The sequence below is a fragment of the Falco rusticolus genome, chromosome 7 (assembly GCF_015220075.1).
Source record: "Falco rusticolus isolate bFalRus1 chromosome 7, bFalRus1.pri, whole genome shotgun sequence".
NCBI classification, from domain to species: domain Eukaryota; kingdom Metazoa; phylum Chordata; class Aves; order Falconiformes; family Falconidae; genus Falco; species Falco rusticolus.
The window spans coordinates 32,232,836-32,249,556 of NC_051193.1; the positions used below are offsets into that span (position 1 = coordinate 32,232,836).

At 44.6% G+C, this 16,721-nt stretch overlaps 1 protein-coding gene across 1 annotated transcript in view; it reads left to right on the forward strand.

Moving 5' to 3' along the window:
• The first annotated feature begins 688 nt into the window (after window positions 1-688).
• RTN1 (reticulon 1) overlaps window positions 689-16,721 on the forward strand; it is a 120,487-nt gene continuing 104,454 nt past the window's right edge. The window contains exon 1 of the mRNA XM_037395601.1: window positions 689-1,239. Coding sequence (XP_037251498.1) covers window positions 1,050-1,239 — 190 coding nt within the window. The 5' untranslated portion in view covers window positions 689-1,049. The remainder of the gene's footprint in view (window positions 1,240-16,721) is intronic.

Here is a 16,721-nt window from a genome sequence, read left to right on the forward strand (position 1 = left end):
TTCTGCAAGACAGTAGATTCCTCACTTTGACCTGTCAGTGTCAGAGCTCTGTGCAATGCAGGAATGATCCCATACCACCTGACTCTGTTTCCTCATCTAAAAGGATGGCAAGGGTACTGGTTGCCAGTGCACCTGAGAAGTGTCACAGATCCTGCCTGTACTTTCACCTTTGCTGTATCTCATGCCACCTCTGCTCTCACTAACAGCAAGGATCCCTGGCAGTTCACATCGCCTTTGTAAGCATGCATTACCTCCATGAGACAGTGAGCAAGCAAATAACAATGGCACACCAAAAAAACAGGAAAGAAAGAAAGAAAAAAAAAGGCACACAGACACCTGCTGTGAGTTTATTTTGACAAGTGTCATTTAGATGCAATAAGCTGTGATCATCTCTCTGGCATGGCTGCGAACAGAAAGGAGCCAACTGGATAAACAAACCCAAGTGCTGCGGAGCAGAGTGTGGCTTCTTTCGCTGGGTTAGGGGGCTAGCAGAGAGGGGGAGGAATGGGGAGCTTTTAGGATGCGCTTCGCTGGGGGCTGTCTTTCTCCTCTCCATCAAGCCTGGAGGTGCAGGAGGAACCAGTGGCGCGCATAGTGCCCGGTTGCGGCGCGCTGTGGGATCCTCCAGAGGGGAGGGGATGCAGAGGAGGGGGATGCGCGCTGCGTGGGGGGCCGCAGGAGAGGGGAGGGAGGCGTGTGCCTGCCTGGAAGGGGCATTTCTTCCCTTATACACACAAGCTGATGCCTACCCTGCTGAAGCAGTTAAATGGGGGAGAGCAGCAGCCAGGCTGGCAGATTCCTGCCCTGTGATATGCCAGCCACAGGGTGACGCAAGGGCTGGAAGGCTCCAACTAACAAGCCATTTTCACCTGCGTAATAAGCGCTAGTGGAGATACAGCAACAGCAGCAGCAGCGGCTCCGAGTCCCCGCAGCCGGCCAGACTCCAGCACGGCCGCAGCACCGTCCAGCCCTCTGCGGCCACCGCAGCTTTTTCGGTGGCTCCCGCTGCAGCCTGAGAGCCGGAGACCAGCGGCCGCCTTGCAGGCAGCATGTCAGCCCCGCCGGACCCCCAGAACCTGCTGCTGGCGGGCGCTGGGGTGCACTGGGCTGCGGACGGGGCAGACCAGTATGCAGCTGGGGCTCCGCTGCGGGATGGAGATGGGGCTCAGCAGCGGGAACAGCTGGTTTTTGGCTCCGCCAGGGAACACCCGCCCGTTGCCATGGCGACTGCATCCCCAGGTAAAAGGCGAGGGGTACCCAGGGATGCTCAACAAAGGGGCCCTGGCCGCAGCATCTCCTGGTTGTCTCGTTCCTGTCCCTTCCCCGGTTCTTCTCCCAGCCTGACTGCTTGGGAACATTACTAATGAGTTAGTGAGCGCATGTAGGAAAACAGAAAATAACGAGCAATTGCGGCCTTTGCAAATAATAATTTTTGCTGATATGGGGGAGGGGGGATGCAGGACCCAGCCAAGTTCCCTAAAGCCCTTTGCAGTTTGCTAGACACAGGACATCCAGATTTCAGTCAAATGTTGGAGGGCATTTGATTTCACCTGACTTGATGGGGCTCTGTCCTCATTTGTTGTACACCTGTACACATCTAGAGTGACAGATCTCAAAGGAGTTACTTCAGCTATTCCCCATGCACCTGGAATTCCTGCATGGTCTCATGTTATTTCAACATGGAGCTTTTAATGGTGTGCCTATTCTGAAGTGTTTGTATATTTTCTGCATGCTTTTGAGATATGTCCATTTAATTGTGGACTTTCTGGTTGCAGTTTTCCCCCCCTTTTGCCTTTTTAGGTGTATTTAACTTAAGGTACATTTAGTTTAGCTAAGGTCTGCAGGTTCATTGATTTTCAGTTTACTTTTGGGATGTATTTGATTTTCCTTGGTTTAGGGATCCTTTCTTTAGTGGATGTTTTAATAGCAGGTGTCTATCTATTAATGAACCCCAGAAGGCTTCAGCTTGCAGTAGCTCCTGGTAGAAATATTTTGGAAAAAATTACTCTGTTTCCTTCTTGGTGACACTTCCGTACTTTCCCATTGCTGCCCATCAGAGAACCCAAATAACCAAAGAACCCAGCCTGGGGGAGCTGGTGGATCCCATCTAGATTTCTCTTCACTGGGAAGTAATGTTTCCATTATACAGCCTGACAGCATTAAACTTGTCTTGAGGAAGTTGAGGGTCAGGGCTTGGGATGGGAATCGGTCTCCGTTATGCAATAGCTGCAGGAGCATTAGGAGCTGCGTTTTTGGGCTGAGTCCTTTCTAATCCCCTCCAGTCAATCAGCACAAAGAGTAGCTGGGCAGAAAAAACACAGTCTGCATAACTGCGTGTATTATTCCACTGATACCCATCTGTATGGTTTTTTCGGGGTCTGAGTGTGAATCTGTGCATGTGTATGCTCTCAACATGGATGTTTCCCTGGTGCTTTTCTGACTGCTTGATGCTACGGAGTTCAGTAGTAAAATGGGATCTAATGCCATCGGCTGATGTGGGAAATGTTTTGCTGTTTTGCAGCTTTGGGCAGGCAGCTAATCTGCTAATGTGCTGCTCATTCGCTGATCTGAGTGGTAGGTTGTGAAACGTGACTTTTTACTGGAGAGAGAGAGGCTGATGGCTTGTAATTTAAGGCTGTTCTAGGTGTGGCGTGTGTGTGTATGAAGAGCGGTAGGATTGGGGTCTCCAGGTAAGGGTTGCCTCAACGGTATAATGACATGAAGAAGGGAGAAAGATTGTATTGAGCTTTTGTTGCTCACTGATGGATAAAAATATGGCCATGCTGAATCTTAGCATACAGAACAAAGAGGGGTGGTCTCTTAAATTGTGTAAATCTCCATTAAGTTGAATGATTGTGATACTGCTTACATTTAATGAAGGCTCAGGCTTAACCTGATCTGTAGATTCAGGCTTATAGAATGAAGAATAGAAAGAATGAAAGAAGGAAAAGGAAAAGGAGAAAGAAAAGGAAAAAGAGAAGCAAAGAAATAGTTTTTGGCTTTTGGATTCCTCCGCAAAGGGGCTTTAACATGTTTGTTTGCATGTGTCAAACTGTGGTGAGGTGGAGGCAAAGTAAGCAATACAAACCTTTCTTGGTGTTCGCTAGCTGTGGATTTAGACTGTCAAATTTGCAGTATCATAAGAGTAGTAATGTGTTTTAAACATTTCCCATTTTGTTCTCCCTGTAACAGTAAAGTCACTGTTGTGTGGTTGTGTGTGTGTCTAGCCGACCATGGCAGACAGAGCAGCTTCCCAACCAGTGCAGCCCTGCACACGCAGTCTCCTTTTCTGTTTGTGGCTGCAGCACCTGTATTTCTGTTCCACGTTACCGAGGCAGCTACAGTTCCCACTCTATTCACTAGGTGAAGTAAATAATTTCCCTGTTCTCTCTGTGTGACTAAATATTATTAAGTAGCTGAATATCTAAAACTGTCAAATATTTCAGAATACTCTTTTAATTCTCCTGCTTAGAGGGGGATTCCTGTGTGTTCCTAAGCTGTAGGAATGGACCCAGTGGGAGACTTCAGTAACTTAGAACACTGCCATAAACGTTCAATACTCCCTGTACAATGGGGAACCAGGGGACACTTTAGACAAGGAACAATGCATCCAGACAAGAGTGAACTGTACGTTCTCCAATAGTTTCCCAACACATCCCGTATCTTTCTCCACACCTTTCAGAGCAGTCTCTTTTTGTCAAAAATATGGTTATGCTCTCTGAGGCAAGAGCAGCATTTGGAGACTGAGATTCGCCCAGCATGAAAATAACTGAAAGTAAATGGTGGGAATTTATTACAAGTTGTACAGAAGTTCTCTTATACAACCTAAAAATTTGCAAACTTTCCCTGATCTCGGCTTTTGTTTTAAGTTTGAAAGCCAGCCAGGGATTGTTGAAAGGTTCAGGAATATTTTCAAGCTGGCCATGGGCCCAGCTGTGAGCCAAACTGGCTTTGTGTCAAAACCTTGTGAGTGGTTTCTGAATGATGAAAAGCAATGGGTTTCACTCTCCGTTCTTTGAATCAACCAAAATTAGCAATGATCAGGACTGCAGAAAAAAATTCCCACAAGGAGTGGAGAGCTCAGAGATTTCTTAAGCAAAGATCCCACATCTGCTTCTTCTGCAGAGCTACAAGATCAACTCCAGTAGCTTCTGGGCAGGGACAAAGCAGTTTCTTTTGCTTTTATACTTGGGCCCTGGATTTTAGCAAAAATGTTTCTCCCTCTACTGGGGAGTTCCCTCCTTCCCAAAGATAAATTTGGTTCAGGGTGAGATGAGCTTGCAGGCAGCTCTTGCAAGGACTAGAGACTGAAGCAGTCCTGAAAGGCTGGTGAGCAGTTGCATGTTAGTGAAGAGAGCCCCATGTCACCAAACACACCATCTGGTTACAGATTCTGTTATTTATTTTCGTACATCAACAGTGATTAAAATTATTTGAAAATAATTTTTACTAAAAATATTACACAGGCTACCAGGCCTTCCCCAGCATAAATCACATGGTTTCCTTCAGAGAAATGGCAAAATGTGAGAGTGGGCTGTACCTCCACGATGCAGGTGTGCTTGGGGAAAAAGAGGGGGAAGAGGGCAGGAGCTCATACAAATGGTGATTCCTGCGCCAAGGTCTGGGAAGTTTTATGCAGCCTTGTGCACCAATGGGTGTCTGTGGGGTGATTTACAGCCAGCAGTGGTACACCCCTGTGTCCATGTAGCTGAGATTGAGAGAGCTGCCAGTGAGCCCTGCCTGCTGATGCTCATACCAGGATGCTCTTTGCCTTCAGACTGGCCACAGCAGTCAGGACATCCGTGGCAATCCTGGCCTGTTTCCAGCTGCCTCCAAAAGGCAGATTGCTCGTGGGATGCAGCTGCCCAAAGGAGAGGTGGCCAGTGCCACATGAGGTGGCATTAATAACTGGTACATATCTATGGGGACAGAATGGGATGGCAGATATGGCCTATGGGAACCTTCTGGAACAGCAGCCAGGAGCTGGTTGGGATCCCCTGCAGTGCCTCAGTGGCACCAAAGTCCTACAAATATGGGACTGAGCAGCACTCCTGTGGTATGTGGCAGCAAGGCAAGGTGGGAAGGAGGGACTAGAAGCTGCTTGGATGAGGCAGATGAGTTGAGGAGCAGCCTGTGCCTGCCAAGGAGCCGTGAGATACCAAATCCCAGGAGTGTTTCATACTCTGATGGGTGTAGGTGTAGTGTAGAAGACCATGAGTAGTCCTGGCTCGGGCTGCTCTGTGATGAGGACAAACTCCCTAGGCTCAGTGCTTTTAGTAAAGATTTTTTTAATTCACATGATTTGTAAAGGTCAAGTTTGAAAACATGTGCTCTGTACCCACATGCTCTCACCATGAACTAACCTACCAGCCGCTTGCCAGCAAGGGACTGCAGTGAGGGCTTCTAGCATATAAACCTGTGTTTGTACTGCTAACACTTCACCTGTAAATCTCAGTTTGTTGTTTCTCTCCGGTTACTGGAGAGAGTAAGTTACTCACAGCTTTACACCTCAACATGAAAGAGGTTTCTGATGAATTTCAGGCAGCTTGAGGGCCCTGTGGTTCATCTGGGTGCAGAGAAGTGGGTCTTAGTATGAACGTCTGCACTGCTTGGGTTTGGCACTGATGCTTTTTGGGGATGTCAGAGCACAGCCAAATGCAGCAGGTTCCTCAAGGCAAACAGCTCAGCTGCCCTTTGTGGCCTTCCTACCCCTTTCCAAGTATTGCTTTAGCAAGCTCTCCCCCTCCCTAAGCATCCATGGCAATGTACTGCTCAAGGCCATGTGCACTGTAAAGGCCAAGATCCAAAACCTGTTTTTTCAAGTTGCTGTAGAAAGAGTCTTGCTAGTGTGGATTCACTGACCTAAGCATATACCACAGGGGAGCCTAAGCAGCTATTTGGAAATACGTCCTCAACTGCCAGGCAATCTTGCTCAGATTTAGCTGAGGCCAGATTTAATCTCACTTTGGAAGAGTATATATTCATGCCAGTTCTCTTATTGACATTTTAGTCCTTCCTGATTTAGATAATTGCATTATTTTTTTTCTCTCTGCTCCCTGGATTAGTCCCTCAAAACCTCTCACATACTGGTTTGAATGAAGGTAATAGAGGTCATTTGGTGGAGGCTATTCCCATTCCCTGGGGTTCTGTGAGTGCAAGCAGATTTTGCAGACAGGGACAGAAACACAGTAGATTTCTCCTTGTATCCTGTTCCTGTAATTCTCGTGAAGCTTGACGAAGTGGCCATTTCATCACAGCCCACAATCAGTCACCTAAATAAAATTCCTGTTGAAATACCATCCTTGATTCCCACTTGGGTAAAGTAGGAGCAACAGCTCCTATTGGGCTTCTCCAGGAAGTTGTCTGCACCTCAGGATGAAAAGTATTATTGGAGGTACATAAAATCTCCTGGTTTAAAATCTGTGTGGCAGTGTAGTTCTCAACTCTATTACAGATTAAAATGCAGCTGTCTTTGCCCTTTTCCCCACAGGGATGCAAGTGGCTCCATCCCTGCTTTGACTTCCATGCTGGTGAATTTTCTTCAGCCTTCAGGGCAGCAAATGGGCTGGGGAAGAGAATGAGGCAGATGAAAGAGTGGAGCAGTACCAGGGAGAGTGACTCACCTGCCTTCTTTAAATCTTCATCACTCTGTAATGAAATGTTTTATTTATAGGCAAGGAACTGAGGAGGAGAGGTTAGGAAGGAGGAGAACAACAAGGATGGGGAGAGGCTTTGGATGTCCCAGTTGAAGCAGGCATTGGGTTTTGCCTGTTACAGTATTTCCTGGGCTGTGAGTCACTACTGGTGTAAGGGTCCTGAGAGGTACATTTGCCTCCTTTTTTTCTGCAGCTCTGGAAATGTCATTTAGCGACATGATTTACATCTTATTTTTCCCCAAAAAACTGTTGTGTGCAGTACATGCACACTCAGTGCGTGGTCTCAGTCTGCCTGGTGACAGTGACCCCAGCAAATGCCTGGGTGCTGCCTCTGGCTCAGTTCTCCTGGAAACGTTTGGGCAGATCCCACAGGTCTGTTTATGATGTCTTGGCAGACTGTCCCACAAAAGGATGCCGGCCCAGCTGTGTGGCCTGGATCGACCCGCAATGCTCAGGACTAATGTTTGGCTCTGCTTTAGGCCCTGAGACCTGGTTTGGCCTGAAGACCTAATTATTTTGTGCATGTGTGTTTTGGCTCAAAGTTCCTGAAATACCCAAGTTGGTGCTGCAGGTCCACATCATCAACAGGGAATGGAGGTTTTTAAATGGATGCGTTCTTGGGAATTTGCCTCATTTTCCCTCCTGAGTAGTCAGTACCTCTAAAATGGGCCAAGTATACACTAAGCCTTTTTACTTTCTAATGTAGCGTTTATGTCCTTGTGTCTGCTTTTCTTGTATTCTCCTACTGCCAGATCATGGCTACTTAGAAAATTCTGAGTTCTTGTTTTTCTTGGGTTGTTTGTTGCTTTTTTCAAAAGAAAAGAAGGCCATCACATTACAAACCATGTTTCAAATAAAAAAACCCCATTATTTGTAATTAGTTTTCTAATTTAAGGAAAGTAAATATATGTGCTGCTGTAGACTTGGCATGATTCAGCACTCGGGAACACACCCTACATTTAGTATTCCTGTTTTTTAAGACACGTCTGATTTATGGTCAGCCTGTTCCTTCCTTTAAGAAACCCTGTATCTTCAAGAGTGAGAATAAATTCTTGGTACTCATCTGCAAGACAACACTCAAAATAGAGGGTACCTTAATCACCTGTTTCAGTCCTCCTTGTTTCAATAAAGTATTTAAGATCCTAATTACATGGAAGATGAGCGCATTCTTAACTGCTTAAAAAAATTAGGATGTTCTTAAGCATATGCATAAAAATGATCATATGTTTTGCTGAATTTAGGGATAAATGAAGTAGAAGATACATCATGGATAAACTGGCTTTATTACCCATTAGACCAAAGTGCTTCAGGTCACTTGTGTGTAAAATGGAGGCACTAGCACTTACTTCTCTCGTTATAGCACTGTGAAAATCAACATTTAAAGACATTGAAAACTTGGCATGAAAATCATTATAATGTTGTTGTTTATTTTGTTCTATTGTGTGTGTCCAGGTGAGACTAAAATGGAAATGACTACAGCCTTTATAAGCCTGTCTCTTTCAGCTATTAAGGTGTTATCTCATAAACATTGGCTTTATACTTTAATATTCCTCAAAATTGAGTTTTTCCATCGTTATTTAAATAGTAGCTGTTAAAAGAGTTCTTTGAGAGTATTTCTTTCACTGCTGTAATGAGATGTCTGCTCTTGATACAGCCTCTAATTATCACAAGATCTAGTATCAGAAAAGGTAGCCAGTTCTTTAGAGATTACTTTGACACAACTGCCATTAACAGCTGCAGCATTCCCAACATCTCTTTTGCGTAGCAGTGACTCCCTTACTGGATGTGGTGCTGCAGCAGGGTGTTTGCTTGGGTACAGGTGAGGATGGAGCACTGGAGGATGCTCACTGAAGGATGCTTTCTGCATCAGGGTGGCTGCAGACCTGCACAGTTATGTCAGCTCGAGGCTTTTCTGTGCCATTCAGGACATGAATTATGTCTTATTCTTCACAGTGCTGAATTTATTAACTGCAGCTGATTTATTGTTGGTAGCTTTAAAGACATTGAAGGGCTTGTTAACTGCAGCCAGTAAAAAGTGAATGTATGGGGCAGCCTTGTCCATGCTCCCAGTCCCTGGGGATCATTGTGCTTCTCTTGTCTTTCAGGGGTTTTTCTGTGCAAATACCAGTGTTTGTCTCGGACACACATGTGGGCATCCCTGGGTGAGCCCCTTGCCCAGGGAGGGGGAACTGTGGCACCAGGGCTCAGCCTCTGGCCATGGGACCAGCCAGGAGCCTCTTGCTGCCAGTGCTGGCAGTGCTCTGTCACCCAAATACAGCCCAGGGTGACTGTCCCTTACCCCAGCGAAACACACTTCATTAGGCGCATTGCAAAGCTCCAAATGTAGAAGTTACAGATCTGGATGATATCCCCAGCCTTTCCCTGCCTGCACTGCATTAGTCACTGGCTGTATGACCAAACAGCCTAAAAATCCTCACCCTGGGCAGGCTCTGCAGCACAGCAGTGCAGAGGGGGGCTGCAGACAGCCCAAGCTGTCAGAGTGTGTACTGATTTTCTTCTGCTGAGCCTGGGCCCTTACACACTGCTCCCAAAAGCACTTGGGGGCACCTGTAAAGGAATTGCTGGAGAGACAGGCTGTGTTTATGGCTTGCCATCAGCAAGGGAGTTTTACTATTTATAGGCCTAATCCTGTCCCACAACTTGGAGGTAGTAAGCCTGGTGCAGGGAGGATGCCTACACCCACAAAAGACAGCATTTTGCATGCCAAGGAGGTGGGGAGTCCCTCACCCCATATAGGTCTGACAGACACACATAGCCAGCAGAACAGCTCTGTTTGGAAATACTTCCAATCCCAAACTCACTGGCAGGCCAACGGGCTAGATCCTGAGAAAAGCCTAAAAGTTGCTTTAAGTCTGCACCGCTGCACAAGCGTTCACCGGTATTTGGGTCAGCTGCATCCCCCTCCATGTGCGAGGAATATGCACCGAGGCCACAGCTGGGGCAGGAGGTAAAAGCCCACAGCAGCAGGCAGACCTCGGGAGTACAGTGTGTCATCTCTGATCTACGGAGCAGCATACCCATGGGCTTTGTACAAGAGTGCAATGAGGTTTCACAGGTACCATCTCCACTGTCTAGTGATGTATGGAGGGGTCTGAATTCCAGTAAGTCTTAATTAGGTCTTTCCCTTGATGTCCTTAATTTAGAGGCAAAAGAGTTTCACTTGCTGCTCATGTGCGTAGGAAATGTTTCGCATTTCAGGGTATTTTAATTCCTGTTGACTTCAGCAATGAAGCGCAATGCAACACGCTGGAAATTAAATGTGTACTTCAGCTGAACTTGAGGCTTAACTGCACTGTGTGCAGGTGTAACTGCATGATATAAACAGTAATCATACAGTGTTTGCAGACTGATTGAAGTGAAAAGGGAAATGCCTTCTTCTGCCTCTTATAAAAGTTATAAAAATGTGTATCCCAATTTTGCTCACCATTTTTTCATCTTCTGGTTAGTGCTCATCTCTGTCTTAGGGTGTACTGTCTGCCAGTTTGCTGTGTTTTTTTCCTTTTTTATTACAAAGTTTTGTATCTTTGGTAAAGATCATTGACCAAATAGGTTGCTCTAAACTGCAGTATTGCTGTGCACTAAACTTTAATTGAGACAGTTGCCTTTGATGTGGGGCTGACCTAAAGCTGAGGCTGACTGCTCCCTTTTGCAGTTTTTGCAGTTCTTTAAAAAGTCATAATGCAGCATTCATGTTGTTACTGTTTTCTCCACTGCTGTAGCAAAAGTATCGCTATGGTTGAATATAGAATTGATTTCTGAGAACCTCCTGGTTGTCCTGAAAGTCCGTGTGTATAATCTGTGATTCTCAGACAGTAATTAGTTTGTAGGAAATTGTGTTGGGCCCAAAGGCGCAGCTCCAGGATGATGTGTGAGACTCCAGAAGTCCCAGAGGAGTCAACCTCCTCTGAACACATTGTTTATGAAAGAAAATAGGGGTTCGCATCCTCTATGCAGTAGCTCTGTTTATCACTTTGACTAAGCAGAAATCCTTATACCAAAATGGCTGGTAAGTGGCATCTTGATTACAGGCGAGATAGGATTTGTACATCACTGAGCAATTTGGAGTTAGAACTTCAGTAGGTGGTATCTAATTCTCTACTTAAAAAGTTTCATGTATGTTTAATGTGGGTATGTTTCATATAGGATTGAAAAGTCAAGCAAGCAAATAACTGGTCACATGCAGATGTGGAGTTACTAAGTAAGAACTGCATTACTTTTATGTGAGTGAATTAGGAACTCTGCCTTTGAAAATGCATACCTATCTCTGCTGATGCCAGGAAAAAGGACCGAATTTCCTGAAATTAAAATTTTTGAGAAACTTGCCATCAGACAAGAACATCTTTTCGCAAGAGATACATGGATTAATATAATACTTAAAAAATAGTGAAATCTTAGAAATCAATGTATATATTTTCAAATGATTTCCATATCAATTCATGCGTTTCACCTGATTTGTCTAGCAGCAGTGTTTAGAAATGTTCCTTGTCTACATTTGGTTTTATAGTAGGACATTTATTCCAAATACACATACATTCCATTTTAAAAGTACTAATTCTGGTCTGCAAAATTAATTCTCTATTTTGTTTTAGAATTGCCATGTCACCCACATTTTTTCTGTTTTTGTTTTTTTTTTTTTTTTTTCCCCTCAACCCTAAACAATACCACCGGAGATTACAGTGGATCATCCGAGCAGCTATCATAGTAAAAACAAGTTGCCATTTTGGGATTATTTTTTTTTCTTCAAAGTCTTTCTGACATTAGCCTTTGTAATTCAGTTGCTGCGTGGTAGAAGTTCAGGGAGCTAAGGAGAAAGGCTTGGGGCTTTATGTTGTGTGAAATATATGCAATCTCTTCTCACTTTGAACGTGGTAAACAGACCATGTATAATCCCTGGAATATTTGGTAGATCTGCCAAGCCATGAAGACGGCATTTGTAATATTTGTTTAGCTACATGTATTTTTACATAGTTGTCCATCCCTATGCCATCCCAACTGTATTCAAAAGCAACCTGAGGAGAGAGGACTGAAGAAAGAGTGAGAAGAAAATATATCATTCCCAATAGTTTGGGCATCTCCCCCTACACCCACCCCAGCCCACCCTGCTGTTGCTTTCTAATGAGTCGTTCTTCTAACCTACTTTAAATCAAGCATGTAGAATGCTAGATATTTTGCAGATGAATCATACTGTGCAATGTACTTATGCATATCTGCTGTGCAAGTACATTGTCAGCTTGTATTTGATAACCTATCAGCAAACAAGATTTTTTTTCTGGAAGCTTGGGGTACTAGCATTGTTCTCCAAGTGAGAATAATGCAACCACTGTTAATAACCTAAGTCAGAGGATGTCTCACCACTCTCACTGCCTCCTTGATTAGCATTATCCTCAGAGGTATAAATTAAAGAGGAAAATATATAATCTGGGAAGCCTTCCAGCATCATCTTTGAAAATGTGAGCTCAGTGCTTTGCTGAGATTTCTTTGGTAGAGGAATGCTAATAGAAGTGCTGAAGATGTGCTCTGATTGCACCGTAAAAAGAGTAGGAAGAAGCACAGAATCACTTAATTTCTTTTTCCTTTGTCATCAAGATAAATTCTAATGTGATCTGCACAGGATGAATCTCAAACTGTTTTTACACAGTTCTGTGAACTGATCCCAGAAGTGCAGCTTCAGTCACTCCCTTTTCTACTACTTGTTCTTTTAGTCTGACATCTGCATAAAATATGTTACATGTTTTCCCATGTCAGCCTGTAGATAATTGCCTGCAGCTGTTAGCAGTGAGTGGACATGGTCCCTCTGCTATATTGGTCAAAGCTTGAGCTTCAGCAGTAAGGATTTCAGGAATTTCTTCTGACTGTTCCTACAAGGTGTCATCACAGCCGGGTGGTAACTCCTGATGCCTCCCTCCCTGCCAAGGGAAGAAAAATGTGCTGCAGAATGTGCTGATTTGCAAAAATAATCACAGGGAGGGTTTGATTTTAGCAAAGTTCCAGCTGTGCTAAATGAGCAGAAAAGGGATTTTTCAGCGTATCAGCAACATCTTAGAAATGGAAATGCCACATCCTCCAGCACTTTCTTAAGGAGTCAGTTTTCCCCTTCCCCTGTCCATAACCCACTTGGGACTTTGGTATTTACTGGAACTAGGAGTTTAGCAAGACTGTAGTACTTGGAGCCTTGCTTCATAGAGTCTGTGTTTCTATCTGCTCTCTTGGCCAGCTCCCTGCCAACATTATCCTTTGCTTTCCAAAGAGATGGTGAAAAGCGCAGAATGCAAGACTAAACTGTTGGTCCTCAGGTTGCGTTTTGGGGAGGCATAAGGAAGTAGACACCTTTACTACTATTTTGCTGATGTGACAGCTGATGCACAGTGGCATGAAGGATCTTAAAGATAGTCCCCAGCACTTGCATTTGAACTAGGTCTGGGTCTGTGGAGGCCCAGGTCGTGCCAAGCTGCTCCAAAGGGGACTCGGCTTCATCATCAGTGACTCAGGTTGTGGGGCCTCTCGGGCTGAGACTCCAAAAAGTCATTCCTCTCTCCTAAAGAATGTAGGGCAGCTATTTTTACTTAGGTGCGTGAAGATAGGTTTGGGGGTTTTTTCTGCCTGTTTTTCACTTTTAAATTCATATTAAGGATCCTTAGTTATGTTTTACAAAGGCATTCACCCTTACAGCTGAACAACACAGAGGGAATACTATGCATTATTTGCTGTCTTTACTGACATTGCTAAATTTGCTGAAGTGATGTGTTTCAACATTTCCAAACATTTTTCCTGTGGAGCTTTCTCTTCCATAGAAAGGTTTTCTGTTTCCCCTTGATTTGAGATGAAAAGAAAATTGAAAATAATATGAAATTTTCCCACAGGACAGAATTTCTTTTGCAATAGCTCCACTTCCAGCTAATGTCAGGAAAAACACAAACAACTACAGTCAGTATGCTTAATTTCAACCCTGAGTTTACGACTTACTCTTTGCCATTGCTGTGTGCTTGAAAATACCCATTAAATCCGAGAGCTAGTACACTAACAAGTAGGATTTGTTAGCACCTATTTAATACAGTCAACAGGAGCATGACCTTGGTTCTCTGTCACTGGTGAAAATGAAGTTGCCTCCTGGTCCAGCCCATCTGATTACTGCTAAACTATAATACCAAGCAGGTTCTTCTCTCTTCATGGCAAATAACTTTGCTATCACTGTGGTGAAGAAGGCATGAAGCCAACAGCATTCCCCAACCTAGCAGCTTCCCAGCATCCTTGGATTCAAATAATTACATAGTGTGACTTGCCTATCGGTGCTGAGCAAGGGAAGGAAAGCCAGTGAAGACAGCAGATCTGCCTCTTTCTTCTTGGGTTCTATACAAGATAACTTATTTTCTAACAGCCCTTCCCTTCTCACTTTATGTGAGCAGGAAAGCAATGCAGGCTCCTCCATGAGCAAAAAGTGAAGTCTTCAGAAGCCATCATGTTCCCTTTCCAAACCCTGCACTTTGAGCTTCAGTGACAACTGCTTCCTCAACCTTGCTGTACTGTATATCTTAACGAGCATTTTAGAAAAAACTCAGGGTGTTCCAGAAGTTTTCAACCAGTTTCAGACTCATTTAGCTGGATGGTGGTAACTGCCAGAGCAGGTAGGATCAAAGGCTTCCCAGGAGTCCTCAGCTCCTGCCCGCACCCAGCACCAGGTGCCCCCGGCTTTTGTAGCTTTTAGAAATGAAGCAGCTGGATGTGAGCAAAACACTATGTTGCCTGCAGTGTTGTTCACTCAGGTTTCTGGTCACAACTGCTCTGCTGTGCTAGGTGCAAGCCAGTTTCTGAGAAGAGTTAGAGAAGCTGGTTTCTAACCTGGTTAGACAGAAAGTTGAGAGGGAAATGGGTGTTTGCTCCTGGTGCTTGGGACAAACAACCAGGAGAAACGAGCTACACTAAAAGCCAGTGTAGTGTTCAGGCTGGAGAGGAGAGGAGAGGAAGTCAGGATGGAGGGAAAAACAAATGGTAAGAAAAAGAAATCCAAGCTACTTTCTCAAGTGGTGGATTTCTCAACAGTTTATGATGTGAATTAGGTAGTGTCATGCTTGTAGTGGCAGGGGGTTAAGCTTAGAAACTCAGCAGGTGCCTTCTGGTCCACTTCTGCATTCATGAGCTTTGGAGATGGACTTTCCTAGCAAAACCATCTCCCTCCACCCTTTGTTTAGTTGAAGCTGTTAACATAATTTCTCTTTGAAAAAGTAAAATGCATTCAAAAGCTTTTTTAATTATTTCTTTTACTCAACTGGAAGGGCATAAAATCCCCATTCTTTGAGGCAGAGACAAATTTGTTCAACCTTTCACCATGCAAGTTCTACCTGGAGGAGTGCTGTGCCACAGCAGGCCCTGATGCACTGGCTTTGCTCTCTAGACCCTTGGAGACTGTCTGACCTCTCCTAGCTGCTACATCTCACACTGGGAAACTACAAGGAAGACCATGAAAACTCGGAATGATCTTGGCCATCCATCTAAATGGTCTGAATAAATAGGAATGGGTTCAGCAAGGGCAGGGCATCTCAGCAGGAAGAGCCAGCTTCATAAACACAGGATGGGAAACCACAGATGAGTCCATCAGAGTAGCATTGGGGTGTTGAGGGTCACAAGTCAAATGCAGGCTGCAAAGCTTGTGCTGTTTTACTGTTGCTGGACAGCGGATGCCATGCTGAGATTTGGCAATGTGGGTTTTGTGTGCATGATGCAGCAAATGGCCTGGGGAAGAGTGTGGCGTCCGGTCTGGAGCACAGCACTTAAGGAGCAATGCAGAAAGTCCTGAGGAGAGTAACCAGGGTGATCACATCTCTGGGAAACATGATCTAGGAGGGAAGATTGAAAGACGTAGGTCTGTTTATAATCTGAGGGAGAGAATTGCCGGGGGACAGAATAAGAGCAGTCTTTAAGTACATAAAAGCCCAAGCAAAGAGCCTGAGTTCATCTGATCTGCAGGTCCATGGTGGGCAGGAATGGATGTGGCTTCAGTTGCAACATAAGAGATTCAGATTAGTCATTTGGAAAAAACCTTTTGGAGAATGTAGACATATAGGATACAGAAACCCAGGTTTCAGGAGGGGATTGGTGGCTGCAGCTCCATTGCTGGAGGAGTGTATGGGCAGTGAAGAGGGACATTGCCTGGATGACATAGGAAGTGGCACTGCTGCCTGGGGCCAGCAGTGGAACTAGGTGAAGTCTTCGGGCCTTTCTGGCCCTATTTTTGAAGAGTCTGTAAGCTGGGGTGAGGGATGGCAGCAGGAAATGCACAAATTTCTTCTTTTCCATGTTAGTTTTGGTCCGTGTGCTGTTCAAACAAGCAGCTTCTTCTGTTAGCCTTTGAAAGTGCACACCAACCATGAGTCACAGAAAAGTAAGAATGGTTGATATTTTTGTGTTTCAGCATCTTTTGATTTATTTTTTTAAAGAAAAATAGTTTTTTGTTTCGCAGGAAAGCCTTGCTTTCCTTTCAGAAGATGAATTGATTTCTGCAGACAAATGCAAACATAGCATTCAATGGCTTAAGTTGGACAAACAGCAATCTTCATCATAAAAGAGTAACAACAAGGATTTTTAACAAATGCAGGCTTGGCAGGGAGAAATTATAGAAGATGAAGAGTGCAGTGATAGTTGGAGATTAACAGCATAGTGCCTGCATCCAAGGAAGTAGGAAAGGGAAAAAGATACAGCAAGTACAGGCTTTTTAATTTGATCTAATTAGTATTGTTAACATTAAGGTACAAGGAAAATGGGAAAAATGCATCACTGATTTATAAATGTGGAGTGTGAAGACAAACTTGATAGTTTACTTCAGTAAGATACCAGTTGTTTTCTGAATGGGTTTCAGTGAGGTATAAAACCACGTACTACGTGGAAGATTTCTGGTTGAGCCGGAGAAGGTGGAGGGCACTACAACTGTAGCATGCCACGTGTTACCTAAAGAGCAGACAACTCGTGCTGAAAGGAAAACACTCAGGCAGCATGGGAGCTGCTGCAGGGGCTTCTCAGTCAGTCTTGGGGCCTGTCTTATTAAATGCCTTT